General features: G+C 36.5%; 2 protein-coding genes across 2 annotated transcripts; one reads left to right on the top strand and one right to left on the bottom strand.

The window, feature by feature from the left end:
• Positions 1-6,277: 6,277 nt before the first annotated feature.
• LOC120421876 (GDP-fucose protein O-fucosyltransferase 1) lies at positions 6,278-11,910 on the bottom strand. Its single transcript, XM_039585173.2, has 2 exons — positions 11,647-11,910; positions 6,278-8,193 (listed from the first exon to the last, which is right to left on the bottom strand). The coding sequence occupies exons 1-2, from the start codon at positions 11,750-11,752 to the stop codon at positions 7,088-7,090; spliced, it is 1,212 nt and encodes a 403-aa protein (XP_039441107.1). The 5' UTR covers positions 11,753-11,910; the 3' UTR covers positions 6,278-7,087.
• LOC120421877 (UPF0587 protein GA18326) lies at positions 11,900-12,651 on the top strand. The gene is made up of 2 exons (XM_039585174.2): positions 11,900-12,276; positions 12,331-12,651. Exons 1-2 carry the CDS (start codon positions 12,024-12,026, stop codon positions 12,567-12,569), a joined length of 492 nt encoding a protein of 163 aa, XP_039441108.1. The 5' UTR covers positions 11,900-12,023; the 3' UTR covers positions 12,570-12,651.
• The last annotated feature ends 25 nt before the right edge of the window (positions 12,652-12,676 follow it).

Below are 12,676 nucleotides of genomic sequence, written 5' to 3'. Positions count from 1 at the left end.
TAACACGAAAAAAAAATTAGGAAAAGTTGATCGTTGTATGAAGCCTGGCATGGACATTTTTTAATGTTAATCTATTGCTTCTTTTGACATAGGGAATGCACAGGCAATGTTTCATCCAAATCATGTTTAAAAAAAAAAAAAAAATTATTTTATTTTATTGAAACTAAGGTTAAAAACAGGTTTCAAAAATGTGCTGACAAGGAGAGACTATCCAAGATTGATGAGTAATATTTGTCTCGACTTGAATCGTAGTAAAGTAAGCAGATTTTCTGTAAAAATCTAAAAATAATCAATATTCAAGTTCAAATTGCTACTCTTGAGACTAATGAAACTATAGTTATTATTATCTATATATATAAAAAATTTCGATGGTTTTGTTCGAACGCGAATCATTTCAATACGGAGCGTCGGATCGAGGAGCTCTTTGTTGCGTTGGGTTCGTATAAGCCCAAGGAAGGTTCTTACGCTAACTAATTGACACTTTGGCTACTCTGGAACCGATTCCGGAAAATCTGCAAATTGCATGGGAAAAGTTGCGTAAAATCAAATTTTGATCACAGGAGGCTGAATAAGCAAAAAGCAAAAAACGTCAACAAACGAAAAAATAGGCAAAACGAAGTTTGTCGGGTAAGGCTTGTTATTTTATAATAATTATTATATAATTATTATAATGAAATTTGGTATGATTCGCTGTTAATAAAATCAAAAAAAATATATTTAAAAAACTGAAAAAATAACTAAAGGTGGCGAGAGTCGCCACCATGCAGTCCCATGCCTTGACTAAATTGTCGCGACCCCGTGCAAAGAAGGTTTTGCCACCGACCGCCGTCGCCGTTTCGGATCAGAGAGATACACCAACATAGGTTAGAGTGCTCCCCTCCCCCCATATAACGAGACGGGGGGGTCTTATTGACGTTGGTTTCTTTTTTGTTCAACCGTACTGGACCGCCACCCCTTAAGTGGCCACTGTATGAGCGTGAGAGATTGGTGACGGACGGTGCTTGCTAAATGCTATTCGGTTGTCCATGTTGTTGTTGTGGTACGAAAAACCAATATAAATCGGACGTCTTTGTTGGTGCTGCCATCTGTGTGTGTGCGCGTATTTCGTGCCCCTACACATATGCAGCTTTTGCATCTTTTGCAGCACTGCGGTGAACGACCGTCCTAGTGGCGAAATAAAGGAGGGGGGAGGCAAAATCAGGTGGGGCTTTTTTGGAGTCTGTTTTATGTAGTTTTAAAAGACGTATGTGAAGCGTTTTGAGGGTGCCCAAATTAAACGAGGTGGTTTAAAAGAAGGGCGGGGAGTGGGGGGCATCGGCACTGATGCATGACGTAAGACACTTTTAGAGATTATAACTTTATATTTGCATAACATTGTTGATTTGTGTTGGAGCAAAAAGAAAAGAAAACCGTGTAGGCCACGCTCATTTTCTGCCGCTGACTGACTGGCTGTTTTTCGGACAAATGGCCAAGTAGCCAGCACCGGAGAGCCCACGGCACGAGTGTGGTCAAAATATGGTCTTTAGAGCGAGCGCGGGAGTTGCAACACACCTGGTGAGACCACTACTTTAGCTCATCGATGGGTTCATAATCACGATGCAAAAGAGTTGAGTCGAATTGAGTTGAGTTGTACTATACGTGATTATTGGCCTGCAAAAATCCATGGTCGTGTAATGACCATCGCGTTTATATAGTAGCTCTGTGTACCTACCTACAGCTCCAGTTGCCATTTATTATATATTTTGGTTTGATTTACCTCACTTTGAAACTGCTGCTAGTGCGCTGGGGTTGAAGTCAATTCGTTCGTGGGAAGATGGAAATTGATTTACTTATTTCGTTGGAACTGGTTTACGCCATACGTGATGAACGTCGGATATTGCTAATGAGAAGCCAGCTTGTAATTTAGCTGAGCTTGTAATTGAGTGTTTGAATTGTTCTTATTTATCAGCTTTGAAATTAGGTAAAAGAGAAGGAATATTGTTAACGGGGTACGGGTAAATTTTGTTTTTATATAGATTTAAAAAAATACAACTTAAAAGCTTTTGCACAATTTCGTAAAGTAACATTTATCCAAGGAAGGAATTTGAAAAATAAATATTGCTGTTTTTGTTCCATGTGTTTCTTATGTAACATCGACTAGGTACTAGGTACATTTAATGTTTTAATATAGTATATTGTATTTATGTTACATCTACTTCTGAATAGATTTTCTTTGTTTTATTATTTCAATGGTAACAATAATCCACCGGTTTTCGTAAAATTCAGAAAATTTCCCAAATCTTTTAAAATCAAGCTTTGCTATTTCGAATGGCCTAAACTCAATTAACTGTCGGCTTTAGAAAAATAATGCTTGATTTAGGAGTCGAACAAAATTTCTTAAATCTATAAGTTTTTTTTAAAAAAGGTCCTTTAGAAGATATGATATGAAAGATAATAGTTTATTGGACTTAAAAAAAAACTCTGGAAATGTCCGAAAATTTCCAAATCTATACAATTAGAGTGAAAAATAAAAAAGACTTTTTTAAGCATCCCAAACTTGTATGCAAGTTTATCAAAATAAAAAAATATAAAAAAAATCAAATAAGTATTTTTATTGACCGCAGGAAAAAAACAGAAGTGCTCGGGTCGATCCCAAAATTGGAGTGGGGGTTCCTTCCACGAAAATCCGAAAACTGGCCATTTTCGAAAAACCAAATTTAAAATTAAAAAAAAAGCTGTATTATACGCAAATGGAAGGTAATTAGTTTATCTTTTTAGGAAAATTAGTTTGAGGACCAAAAAATCTAGCATATCTTTGGAAAAGGTCGTATGAAACTGTAAAATGTCATTTTGACGGTGTCTGAACCAAAAAGCCTATATCTGAAAATATTTTTATCGGGTTCCTCGGGAGATTTTACGTAACATATTCAAAAATGGGAGGAGTTCATTAAAGGGATTCCGAGCTATGAATTTTTGAAAATAAAAAATGAGTTTTTCGACGCACCGAGAGCAGAAACGAGAACATGGCGAAAACGGGAAAAAAAACTATTTTTTTAAATAAAACTGCGATAACTTTAAAGTTTAAGCGAAGACCTATACTTTTTTTGAACAAAAAAATCGTAATTTACGACGTACATTTCGCTAACGAAATGTCAAAATTCCACTTTTTTAGTAGCAGTTGTCCAAATAAAAATTCATTCATTACATTTCTAGAGTTTCAATAGAGGTCCAATAAACAATTTTGCTTTTTGGGTGTTTTTGAAACCGCCTTGAGTCAGTAATATTCAAAAACACCCAAAAAGTAAAAGTTGAAAAAAATTATTGGACCTTTAAAAAAACTGAATATTTCATTTTAAACACAAACATAAATAAAATTTGAATAAACATTTAAAAAAATATGTAACGAGAGCAAACATAGAAAAAATCTTCGACGCAAAATGGGGTTTTATTAAATGAATCTTTAATCAAAGTAGGTTGAAATTATTTAGGTTGTTTTTCTAAATACACGGGAAAAAGTTCATTCCCGAAATCGTGAATTGTGTTCATGAATGTGAGGACCGCGGAGGACTATATAGGAAATTTCGAATTTCATGCCGTGAAAATTGCTAGGCCTAGATAAGTACCGTAAAACGGGGTGACTTTGATAACCGGGGTGACTTTGATAGGCTTGCGATTTTTCCGCAAAATGAAGACAATTAAAATACGTACGGAATTGTTTAGAATCATACTGACCGTGGTAGAGAAGTGTTCAAAGTACCTCAAAAAGAACTTTTCAAAAAAAATTGAAAATTTTAAAAAGTTAGATAATTATAGTTAAGAAAATGGTGATGAAAGTCATTATTTTAAACATCTCAAAGTGTCATGATTTTCTCAATGAACATCTAAAACAAAAGCCATAATTTTTACTCGTCCTAATTCGGATCTACCTGTATTACCGCCCATTACAATAGACAACGATATAATTGAAATAGTTGATAAAGTAAACAATCTTGGAATAGTTATGAACAAACACCTAACCTGGAACGATCATGTATCTTTTATTATTAGGAAGGTTTATACAACTTTACGAATTTTAAACCAACATAGAAACACTTTATCAATTGATACTAAAACAAAACTAGTAAAAACTCTTCTTTTACCTCACTTTATTTACGGTAATGTAATTTTCTCTCATTTGTCAGCTGAAACTGAACGTCATTTAAAAGTTTGTTTCAATAGTTGTATTAGATTCATTTACAATTTACGCAGATATGACCATGTTTCTCAATATCAGTCGTCAATTCTTGGCATACCTTTACAAAAATATTTTCATTTGCAGATCCTTGTTTTTTTGTTTAAACTTATTAAATTCAAAGAGCCAACTTATCTATATGAAGAACTTTCCTTTAGTAGATCACAACGTACACATAACATTCTAATTCCAACTCATCATACTAATTATCTGGGGAATTCATTCGTAGTCCGTGGCGCACGCCTGTGGAACGCTTTGCCTCATCGTCTGAAAAATCTTACTTCTATTAGTGATTTCAAGCAACAGTGTAGGGAATATTTAAGGAACACTTGATAGAAACAGTTTCTTGACCTGTTTATTTTCTCACCTAAATTCTTCTTGTTGAAGTCATTTTCGTTTGTTTTTAGGTTAAGTTATTTCTCTTTGTTTATACAATGATCATTTCATGTACTCTAACCTAATTTTTAGTTAGTTTTAAGTTTTTTTTTTGTTTGTAGTTTTATCATATTCGAACTAAATGATGTCTCTGTATACGATAAAAGGCTTGCCCTTATGTATATTTTTGAAATAAAGATACAAATACAAATACAAATTTTGAATCGGAAAACGGAATGCATTTTCGGATTCTTTTGACAATTTTCCACTAGGAGAAGGTTAAATAAGTTTGTAAATAATAAATAGTATGTGTTTTTGAAACACAATTTAAAAAACTCTAACTAATTTTATAAACAAAACTAGTTTTAACAAATTTCAGTCGAAATTCCGACTTTTTAACAATTTTACCTAAAATTTATATGTAATCTCCTAAATCTATATATATAAAAAATTTCGACGGTTTTGTTCGAACGCGAATCAGTTGAACACGGAACGTCGGATCGAGGTGCTTTTTGTTGCGTTGGGTTCGTGTAAGCCCAAGGAAGGTTTATATGCTGAAAAAATGCCACTTTGGCCACTCTGGGACCGATTCTGGAGCATCTGCAGATTGTATGGGATAATTTACGTAAACTCACATTTTGATCACAGAAGGCTGAATAAGCAAACATGCAAGAAACGTCAGGAAACAAAAAGGGCAGCACGAAGTTTGCCGGGAAGAGCTTGTAGCTTATAAAGTTATTGAACTAAATACAAACAATGATTTTTTTTTTTTCTTAAAAACTATATCAGCTACTTTAGTGATGGTATATATACATTCAACTTACAAATAAAGTTTGAACTCCATAAATATGATTTTAACAAGAAAAACTATGACTATCATAGTCACCCCGGAATTTAAACTAATAATTTTTAAAGTAACTATTTTTCTAAACACTATTGAAAATACTTTTTTTCCAAAACAGTGCATGGACTTTGTGAGGCTTACCCCAGTACATGTTTTAAAAATAATAATCTTGAGAAAAACCTTACCTGTTGGAAATAATTCCAAAAACAAATTGAAATCCTATCAAAGTCACCCCGGTTTACGGTATCTATTTTTGAAGAAAGGGAGACACATTTTTTTAAATTTGTTGGGAGTAGGGACACGTATAGGGTTGCCAGATAAATCAGGCAATGCCAGATTTTGCAATTGTCAGCCAGAACAAAGATTTATCATTATCTGTGCCAGATTTTGACAGTCGAAACAGATCTTACATTTTCCGCCAGTTTAATTTTTTTTTTATTCAAATGAACAAGTTTATTAAAAAAATATTTTTTTGCTTATGCGGCTTATATTTTTTGTTGTTGCCTGATTTATTTTACAATAACATTGTTGAAAAAGAATTTGAAACCCAACTTTAAAGACGTGGTAACACACACGAATTGTTTTTTTTTTTTTTTTTTGAGAAATATATTAATTTGGATAAAAAGCTAGCTGTGTTGAAAAAATGCATCACAAACGAAATATTTTTTTATGGTGAAACTAATACGTAAATGTGCCATGGAGAAAATTAAAAGCTAGCCATTTTAGTTTTAGTCGTGTTAACTTACCATTTTATTCAAGAAAGATTAATATTTGTTTATTTAAATATGTTTTTCTTTAGGTAAGTGGTAATCAAGAACCAGGGATTTCGGATAAAATAATACCAAGTATTCAAGTATCATTACAAGTTTCTTAAATTTTCCATAGTCACATAGCCTTAAATCCTACCATCGCTTAGCTCAGAATCAGTCAAATTCAACTCATCTTTTCAAAAGATATCGGTAAGGCAAAATCTTAACTCAAATTAAACAGTAGACATCCACTAAGCATCCACTTATCTGACCGCCGTGCTACTATTTACTACGTCTTGGCAAACAAATAAGTATTGGTTTCCCACAAAACCGAGGGGCGGTCGTGTCGTGGGGTGGGGGGTGCCAAAACAACGCAATTTCGGTGCGGTGCTCACTCGTTCACAAATTTAATGACTCCACGCGAAGGTCCCCTTCGGGCGGCTTTAGCTGCTAATTTTAATGATCTCACAATAAATGAGTGTTTGTGTTTGTGAGTTTGCGTGTGCTTTTCTAGAATTGTCCAAAAAGGTCACGCCATCAGTCAGTGTGTGACACTCATTTTAGAGCTGTTTGATTGATTTTGATTGAATGAAATCGAAGAAATGCATGAATTACGCTGAATTTATAAATAAAGTTTAAAAATAGGACCCGATCGCTAGGAACTGCGTTCTACCCCAAAATCGTACTGCACTTTTGCATCGGACAACAAAAACAAACCGCGGTTACGAAGGTCGCAGCGCACGTCGTCGTCAACAACCATGAACGAAAACACAAATACACAACACTGAGACTGACTGCCAGACGAGACAGAGAGCGCGCACGCGATAGAGAGGAAAACCTTGGGGGACAGCCCGCGATTCTACTCGTTTTTTTTTTGCCTTAATTCAATGATCTCACTCACCACACTCTTCACAGCTCTTCATGCGTCAGCGATCCTCCTCCCGAGGCGTTGGATTTGGACGACTTGGGCTTCTCCGCGGGGAAGGCCCAAAAGCTTGACGGGAATCCCTTCGCGTCGCGTTCGCGCTTCACAAACGCCGAGTACGACGAGACACAGTTGCCGACAAAGTGGTTGGACATCCCCAGAATGGCCAGATCCAGATGGGGGTTGCTTCCGGCCGCCTTCACCGCCACCACGTCCATCCGCTTGAGCGCTTCGTTGAGCTCGTTAATCATGTGATTGTTGTCCGACGCGACAAACACCGACTTGATCGGGTTATTCCTGTGGGTTTCTTTGTGATTCTTGATGAGTCGTTTAAGCTGCCGAATTATGACGTCCTTTGGCGGTAGACACATGTCCAGCGTGAGCGATCCCTTCTCGTTCCGATATCCGAGACATTGCGGCGACGAGAACAGGTTGGAGCTATCCTTAACGTGGTCACAGGCACGCACCCAGTCGATTCCGTTCCTCAGATGAATCCCGATAAAGGCCCCTTTCGGCAGCTTGTACCGAATAAAGTCTCGCGCTTCATTCTCGATGCTCACCGACCACCGCAAATACTGGTGTAGCTCTCGATTCTCAATTTGAATCGGGAAGCTTGCCGGAGCCCCGGTGAAAGCAATGACCGGCCACCTCTCCGCCGGATACCGCTCGTTCCACTTGCTCGCCATATCGTGGTGATAAACGTCGTAGTTCAGCTTCGGTCCAAAAAACTCCGACTTGACAAAATCAACCCCAAAATTGTCCCAAAACGGTCCAAACGGATTACCACTCTTAGCGTTACAACCCCCACTCATCTTCCCGTCCAGATCCATACGTTCCGTGTAGCAGAACGAGGTGCGATTCTCCGGTGGCCACAGCGACGGCGCCAACGCCGTCATAAAGTTCTCCATCGTGATCACCTTGGTAAACTCGCCCAGGGGAGCCACCTGGAAGTACGCGTCGAACGGGACCTGGATCGAACGGGCCTCCCCCTTGCGGTACTCGACCCACGGCGGAAGCACCAGCGTTCGGTTGAGGGCGTGGGCAAATCCGAGCGCGCCAAGGAAGTGGTCCGCCTGGTTGCCGAAACGACCTGGAAAAAATAATGCAAATTAAAAACTGTTCAGCGATGGAAATATCATCATCAGAAGAAAATCTTTTGAAGGTAATCAAGAGAAAAAATCAAAAGGGAACATAGCTCTTCTATCTCGCACACGAAAGATCGTTAAAAGCAATCTAAAAAAATCATCATCTTGGTTATTCGGTGGAACATCTATTTCACTACTACACATGTCACTTTTTGGGCAATGTGTTTAAACAAAATGAAATAAATCATTTTAAGAGATGCTTCCAAGGAAATTGCCCAAAAATCTTCGACTGATTGATTTTCTTCGAGAAGTTCGATTTTCTTTTGCGTTCTTTGCCTCGTTTCTCTTTGGCGGGTAAAGAAATTCGCAAGCAAAAAAGATTTGTTTGCGATAATTCCATCCTAGATACTGTTTATAATTATTTCAATAACATCAACCATCGAACAAGTTTACTAAATAAATTAAAAAAAATAGCTATTTAATCTGAATAATTTGATCTGAATCTGCTTGGCATTATAACAATTTATTTTACATATTCTCATATTTTTCACTGGGCCAAGAAAACCTTATGTCATGGCTTAATGAATTTATAATAACATAAAACAATACTACACATTTTTATTATGAAAACTCAAATTGGACGATTCCAACTATTTAAAAAAAAAATAGCCAAATTAGTGCTCTTCACAATCGTTAAAATTAAGATCTGTTCTCTAATTGGTCTTTCAACAGCTTTGTTGTTGTTTATAGTTCTTTGCTTTTCCAAAACTTTTAACAACAGGCATTTCTTACCATTGCCATTGTATATCACCGAACAAAATTTTAATTAAATTTGAAAAAAATAACTATATTTCTAGATTACATCAAATATTTATGTTTTTGTTTTTTTTTTTAATAAAATATCAATTTTAATCAGACTAACGGAGCCACTACACTATCGCAAACAAACTCGCACTTTTTTGTGTTTGACAGTTTGCCAAACCCGCAAACAAGGTTAAATATTTACAGGCTGACGTTTGTACAAACAAATCCAGGCAAACAAACAAAGCAAGCAAACTGGCAAACTGTGAAAAAGTGCGAGTTTGTTTGGGGACCATCCATAAACCACGTCGACACTTTAGGGGGGAGGGGGGGGGGGGGTATGGCGATTGTCCACGCTCCATACAAAAAAGTTTTTTTTGTATGGAAAATTGTCCACGAAGGGGGGGGGGGGGGGTACGAGATTCCCCAAAAAGTGTCCACGTGGTTTATGGATGGTCCCTTGCCGTAGTGTAATACACTCAAACCCCGATGGTTTGACACCAACTGTTGTCAAACGAACGGGGTCACTTTTTAATTTGACACCCCTTTTACACGGAGTTCACACACACTACCAAATGTTTGTTTTGATAGTGTGCGTGAGCGCCGTGTAAAAAGTGACCGTTCGTCACTTTTTAGTTTGACTTTGACCAACCAACGGGGTACAAACTAAAAAAGTGTCAAACGAAAAAGTGACCAACCACCGGGGGTTGAGTGTAGCTCCTTCAATGCTTTGCCACTCAGTGTACGCGTACTGTTTGAGGGATAAATTCTTTAAACTTATTTGTTATAGCTTAAACATTTTTTTTGGTAATTGTTCAGCTTCAATATATTTTTTAATAAATTCAAAACGTTAAAAAAAATCCAATTTTGTAATTAGAAAAACAATTTTTTGGATTATATTTTTTTATATTTAAATTTTTCATATAAATGAAAACAAGCTCGATCTTGAATAATTTACTCATACTCATAAAAAAATTGCAGCAATCAAAAATTTAGAAAAAAAAATGCGATTACTTCATGAATTAACTTTAAAAAAATTAAATATTCACAGTTCAGGCTCGATTATCCGAAGGCCTCGGGAAAAAATTCAATTCAGATTATCGAATCAAGAGAAAAAATGTGTTGTTGTTTTGTTTTAGATTGACAACTCAAATTTTACCAAAATTAGGTCGCAGAACTGTAAGTTAATGTTAAAAATAATGAAATAGAGCAATTCCAGCTCAAATCAGGAATTTTTCTGTTACTTTTGTACCCGACCCTCTCCGATTTCAATGAAACTTTTTAGACATGTTATCCTAGGCCTGTATAAGCCATTTTTATGTATATGGAGCCAATTGAACTCGAAAATGACATTTGAGAAGGGCGTAAGTAATTTAAATATTTTTGTATTTTGTAATTTAAAAATTACTGTAACTCAAAGCCGTTGCATCGTATCAAAAAGTGGTCTAATACAAACTTGTAGGAAATTAAACGAGCTTTCTGAAAATAATACACTGAAAGACAAATACACGCCACTTCCATGAGATTTTTCAATTTTTAAGTTTAAAAGTCAAATTTAAAGGTGATGTCACGATTTTTTTTGTTCAAAATTGTCTGGAGAACCGATTCCCACTATCGGTTTTTGAAAATTTTGACGTTTAGACCACTTTTCAAAAAAACAGTTTAAGAAAATGATTTTTGTATTTTTTTAGGAGAGACATACCATCCTGCATTTTTCATTAGTCTTTTGGACACATTTTAGGCTATTTTCACAAAAATTTTGAACGAGAAAAAATCGTGACATCATCAAAAATTTTACTTTTAAACTTAAAAATTTTAAAATCTCATAGAAGTGGCGTGTATTTTTGTTTCAGTGTATTTTTTCAGAAAGCTCGTCCAATTTCCTACAAGTTTGTCTTTGACCACTTTTTGATACGATGTTACGGCTTTGAGTTACAGAATTATTTAAATTACAAAATACAAAAATATTTAAATTACTTACGCCCTTCTCAAATGTCATTTTCGAGTACTATTGGCTCTATATACACAAAAATGGCTTATATAGGCCTAGGATAACATGTCTAAAAAGTTTCATTGAAATCGGAGAGGGTCGGGTACAAAAGTACCAGAAAAATTCCTGATTTGAGCTGGAATTGCTCAATAAATAAAAAACGAAAAAATGGGGGGCAATAAAATAAAAAATGTATGAAAATCGAAATTACGAAAGTGTTTTAAAATGCATTTTACACCTGCTAAGATGTTTTGCAATTTTTAGTTTTAAAAATATCAAAGTACTGGCGATTTTTTTTGTCGAAAAAAATCTTTTTGCTTTATATACAACGGAATTTTAGAAAAACTTTAATCATTTTTTTTCTGCATTGATTATCAATGCAGAAAAATGAATTTTAAATAGTTTTCAGCACATTCAATTTACATGAAAATTTTGAAGGTTTTTGAAAAAAAAATTTGCCCCTCGATTTTCGGATCAATTTTGAAGGGTGGGGCGGGGGGGGGGGAGTTATAATCAGTTTTAAAAAAATCTTTGAAAAATATTTGCAACGGCCTTATCTAAATATATCCAAATTTGATCAAATCAATCCCACTGTGCGGTATCATTAGCAACCCAAATAAACAAATTTCATCACTCTGGAATGGTCAGTTTTTACATCTTCACTTACCCATGCACGGACAGTACAATATGTACCCATTTTCATCGACGCTGATGCTGGAACACACCCTGATGAATATCACACCAAGAATCACCAGATTTAACAACATTTTCATACTGAAATTTAGATAGCAAATCCACCCACTTTTGTTTGTTGAATGCCGCGACGCAAACCTCTTGTTGTTTTTCTCCTCGGCACAAGCCGCAAACTGTCAATCTCTTTGGTAGCGCCGAGGGACTACCCACGAGAGTGCCGTTTACACTGCTCAAACGTCACAACATTGCCACCCCACTCCCACCTAACCACCCATCGAGAGAAGGTGAAATCAAAAACGTAAACATCCACATCGACCGGCTTGTTATCGGAACCAGATTCGCCTCGACATCATGGTAAAAATCGGTCTCCAAATCAAGGCCACCCTCGAGAACATCGAGGCGCTCAAGACGTGCCACCCGAACTATGCGTTCTTTGTGAAAATCAAGTGCACCAACTGCGGCGAAGAGTCGGACAAGTGGCACGACATCACGGAGGGCGACCACGTCAACGAAGATTCGCGCAATCCGAAGGGGTTTAACTTTTACATGAAGTGCCGGATGTGCTCGCGCGAGAACAGCATCGACGTCGTGGAGGGAAGCAACGGTAGGGTGACCTTGCTTTGAGTTAGTTAATTTAGTTAATTAATTTCTATTGCAGCAACCTACACGGCGGACGATTCGGGCAAGCTGAAAACGATTGTGGCGTTCGACTGCCGCGGGGTGGAACCGACGGATTTTAGTCCACGTGCCGGATGGATTGCCAAGGCCAGCGAGAACGGACCCACCTTCGAGGATGTCGATCTTTCCGACGATGATTGGGTTGAGTATGACCAGAAGAACAACAATTCAATTGGAGTGTACGAATTTGAGTCGAGCTTTATCAAGATGAAAAAGTAGAATTGAGATACTTTGAGTAACTGTTTGTGTTCCTTAGGTGAAGCAATTTTGATGGAATAAATAAATGCATTTCTGAAATGAATCAAAAGAACTTTCGGATACAATAT

This window comes from Culex pipiens, chromosome 2, assembly GCF_016801865.2.
Source record: "Culex pipiens pallens isolate TS chromosome 2, TS_CPP_V2, whole genome shotgun sequence".
In the NCBI taxonomy this organism is placed as follows: Eukaryota; Metazoa; Arthropoda; class Insecta; order Diptera; family Culicidae; genus Culex; species Culex pipiens.
This window is presented reverse-complemented; position numbering and strand designations above follow the sequence as displayed.